This window comes from Olea europaea, unplaced genomic scaffold (genome assembly GCF_002742605.1).
Source record: "Olea europaea var. sylvestris unplaced genomic scaffold, O_europaea_v1 scaffold3255, whole genome shotgun sequence".
NCBI classification, from domain to species: domain Eukaryota; kingdom Viridiplantae; phylum Streptophyta; class Magnoliopsida; order Lamiales; family Oleaceae; genus Olea; species Olea europaea.
The window spans coordinates 22,533-26,870 of record NW_019251437.1 but is presented as its reverse complement, the minus strand read 5'-3'; the positions used below and the strand labels follow the sequence as shown (position 1 = coordinate 26,870).

Here is a 4,338-nt window from a genome sequence, read left to right as displayed (position 1 = left end):
ATGTAATATTATTTTAATAAATAATGTGTGATTAAAAAAAAGAAAGAAAAAAATATATTTTTAAAAAAACGAGTACCAAACTGGGACTAACATTATGAAAAAATAGAAAGCGTAACTAAATTTGAAGACTAAATTTCAACTTTGCGAGTCTAAACTAGCTTAGGAGTAAAATTACATTTTCTTATTTTTAAAATTATTATAAATTTTTAATCATTCTAAAAATTATTTGTTACTTAAAATTATACATGCTAAAATCTAAAATTATAAAATACTATATTTACTCAATAATTTTTTAAATCAGTCAATTATACAATTTTTGAAATACAAAAACTTTAAACTAAAGTAAAATAAAATTCTTTTAGAAAAAAAAAAAGAATTAATAAATGACACTCATCACCTAGGCGTGGCGTTTCGCTCCAGCCTCGTTTTGTTTGCTCATTTTTTTAAGAATATATATTGATGAAAAGAAATTATATATAATACTCAACAATATTTTACGCAAGAAAAAATTGAATACTGCAAATTCAGGGCTGAAGTATCAAACATATCCCATTTCCTTGAAAATATTCAGTAGTGTATATCAGGCAAAAAAGAAAATTGTAATCTAAACAGGCTACAACGACGGAGAAAAAGAAACATCTCAAATCATAGTTTCTCATCCTCTTCTTCTATATGCTATTTGGCTAATTTAAAAGTTTACTTAAAAGTAAAGATGGTCGCCGTGCTCATTTGACCTGAAAGTGAGGTACCCTGGTTAGGCAGCAGCGAGTGTACCGGTTCGGAACGGGCAGTTCGGTGAGGATTTATTGGGCGAACTTGATTTACTTTGCTCCTTTTTTCTTAAGGCTCTCATTGAAACAGAGAGATTCAAATTCTTCTCTTTGGCTTCATCCAGATCTATTTGTTCTTGTCTGCACTCTATGCTGCAGAATGGAATGTTCCCTCTGTAAAAAAATAAATTTTTCAATATTAATATGGATCAAAAAGATGGAGAAATGATTTCTTAGGGAAAATGTTGAACCTGATTATTATAAATTATTTTTTTAATTCAAAGATTCTAATGGTATAATATTGTATGAATTTCTGAATTTTATTAAAAAAAAAATAAGAATTAAGAAATGTTGAGTAAAAAGTTTCTCAGAGTTCCAAAATTTCTGCAACTCTCAACAAAAAAAAAAAGCTCATCTACCTGTGCTTGAAACATATTTATTGAATAATATAAGTAGCTTGAAAATAAGTAAAACATCGCAATTAAGACTAAAATAAAAAATGAAAGGAGTTAACAGTGGAAGAGGCGAACCTATACATGAAGATGTCTTTATTACTACTGAGCGGTTGCTTACATAGAAAACACGCATCTAGAAAATGAGGGTTATGTTCTTCAAATCCATCAATAAAGAACATTCCTCGAACGGATCTCGGAGTTGCCGATAATTTCCTCATCCTCTGCATAGAATTACAATAAAAGACGCTCGAATTCAGAGAATAATTCTGGCGATGGCTGTTTACGGAGGATCCGGGTACCATTTCTGCAACGTAATCGGGGCCATAATCTCCGTCCATTAAACAAGGCTTTCTTCGTGAAGAAGTAGTTGCTGCAGAATCCATGAATATAAAGAGAAAGAGAGAGAGAATTCTAGAGAGAGTGGTGGTACGGTGCGGTGGAGGAGTGAAGGGGGGAAGCGGTGGTTATAAAGAGGGTTTTGGTATGAAAAGCTATGAGGAGAGAGAAATAGTAGAGAGAGAGAGAGAGAGAGAGAACAAGGGATTCTAGTGAAAGTGAATCTATTGGCGGAGAATACCTTTGGAGCGCTTTTTGGGTTTCATTTGCTTTTTCACTAAGAATCGCAATTATTGTTTTTAACTTTTATAAACAACAAAATCTGTCAAATTCGGGTTAATTTTATTGATAGTCACTGAACTTTCAATATTTTTCAGATTTGTCACTCAACTTTACAAATATTTCGTTCAGACCTCACTTTCACATCCAATTTTAGCTGAAAATTGTACCAGTTCGTCTGCCGAGTCATCAATTTTCAATTAAATTCTACCACATGATGCACATATACATAGAATGATCTAATAAATGGACATCAAAATTGAGAATAGCACATTATGTACTGTCAAAGACAAGTTAGAGACAAAATAAAAGTCCAATGACCAAAATGACACTAAGTAAGAAGTTCAGTGGTCATTATTGGAGTTAACCAGTGAAATTTCAGGGTTTTTTTTTTTTTTTTTTTGTATGCAACAAAAATATTCAGGTCATTTTTCTTTATTATTAATGGGTTTAAGTTCAATAAAAATTATACTCGCAACAAAAGTGGAGTGTTTCGAATTGAAAAAAAAAAAAAAATACTAAAGTGATTGTGCAATGAGCAATGACTCATCTCCTATTTGATGATAAAATGCTTGTAGTAACTAGTGATGTATTAAAAAAGAAGATTCGATTCAATTAAATTTAATACGTGGACCTATGATAAAAGTCGAAATCACATTTAAAAGTTAATGCACAAAAATAAAAATTATTTTGCATCATTGTTGATAGAGCTATGTGTGCATCGTGGTTATGAGTTGTAATATGTGAAATATGAGTGTGACATTGATATATATCAAAATAAATTTCATTTTCTATTAAAATATTGAAATTCTTCCATAAAATTAGTCTTTGTTTGAGCCCATTTCTTGGGGATAATGTGTTCTGGAATAGTATTTTTTTTAAAAAAAATAATATGTGGTTAAAAAAAGGAGACAAAGTTTGAGTTTATATATAAAACTATTTTACAAAAGAATATTTGATTGAAAATTAACTTTGGAAAAAATTGGGCTTAATATGAACAAACAATATTGAAAGAAACCTCAATTGGTCCCAATTTTGTTGAAAATGATTTTTAATTATTATTTTTTTTGTTTTACTCTCAATGGAGACCAAAATGTAACTATCAAAACATTACACAAAAAATTGGGCAATGTAAAAGAACCGTTCAATTATTGCACGGTTGGATCTTCTCTTGTAAATCAGTTTCACTTACGTGTGATGGGCTTTATGGAGAATGAATTTTTATATTACTTGTCAGATTAATTTAGAGATATGTGTAAGTATATGGTTCGTGAATTTTTTTTGTTTATTTTCGAAAATATTTCTTTATGAATATATACTAAAAAAATAGGACAACATAATTTCTCCAATAATCATTTTGCAAGTGGTCGGTCGTTTCAGATACATTCTCTTTATTCAAAGTAATTTATGAAAACCATAAATTTAAAATTTAATGAAATATCAGTGCTTATCTTATGTTAGCACTGTTGATGTGTTATATCAATCCGATGGTGAATATAAAATTTACTTCAAATGTTGATATCCATCATAACATCTACCAATGAATTGATATGATACATTACTGATATTTAATTTAATATGAACATTGATACTTATTAAATCATTCCTACTGATTTGTATCTCTAAATTTTAATTTAAGAAAAGGTAAAAAACTCTTCTATAGTTTCATGAAAATAATATAGGTATCACTCGAGACAAAATGTTGTAATTATTTCTCAAACTACAATGATTTTCCTAAATTGTCGTTTGAAATTTAGGGTGTGTTTGATTACATTTATTTTCCATGAAAAATATCAGTTTTTCACTCAAATTCCTACTTGGAGTGTTTGATTGCTATTTTTTTCCATGGAAAACATTTTCCAACTTTTAAAAATATGCCTAATTTTCCTTGTTTTTAAGGAAAATATTTTTCTTGGATAGAAGTGGTTTTTATTTTCCACAAAAGATGGAAAAAAATTTCTTTTTCTAGATGATATTTTTCATATCAATCAAACACACTCTTAACCTCCATTTGATGGGCATTAAAAAGAGAAAATGGGGGAAATTAATGTTTCAAATATCTTTTTTTAGAGAACGTGTAGTTAAATAGTAAGAAAAATTTTGAATTTACGTGTAGAATGTTTGCCCCTGTTTGATAGCTATCATCTGGCAAAACAATGTTTTAAATAATAAATTTTTTTTTTTTGAGAATACGTGGTTAAAAAGTAAAAAATAAATAAAATTTCGAGTTTACATATATAACATTTTATTGTGTGAATAGGTGGAAATGAGTATAAGAAATAAAGAATTTAAATTTAAAGAGAGTCAAATAGGAGTTTAATCAAAGAAAAATTTTTTTTTAAAGAAAATTATTACTTTCTTCATCCACGATATTTCGGGGAGCCTGAAATATGTGAGGTGAGGGGAGAAAATATTGTTTAAGGAGCAAAATATACATATATTATGTATGTATTAAAAAAAAATTAAAAATTCTACATAAATTAAAAAAAAAAAATTCA

General features: G+C 28.4%; 1 protein-coding gene across 1 annotated transcript; it reads right to left on the bottom strand.

Moving 5' to 3' along the window:
* Window positions 1–523: 523 nt before the first annotated feature.
* Window positions 524–1,845, bottom strand: LOC111385692. Its single transcript, XM_023010114.1, has 2 exons — window positions 1,301–1,845; window positions 524–944 (listed from the first exon to the last, which is right to left on the bottom strand). The coding sequence occupies exons 1-2, from the start codon at window positions 1,606–1,608 to the stop codon at window positions 755–757; spliced, it is 498 nt and encodes a 165-aa protein (XP_022865882.1). The 5' UTR covers window positions 1,609–1,845; the 3' UTR covers window positions 524–754.
* Window positions 1,846–4,338: the final 2,493 nt, after the last annotated feature.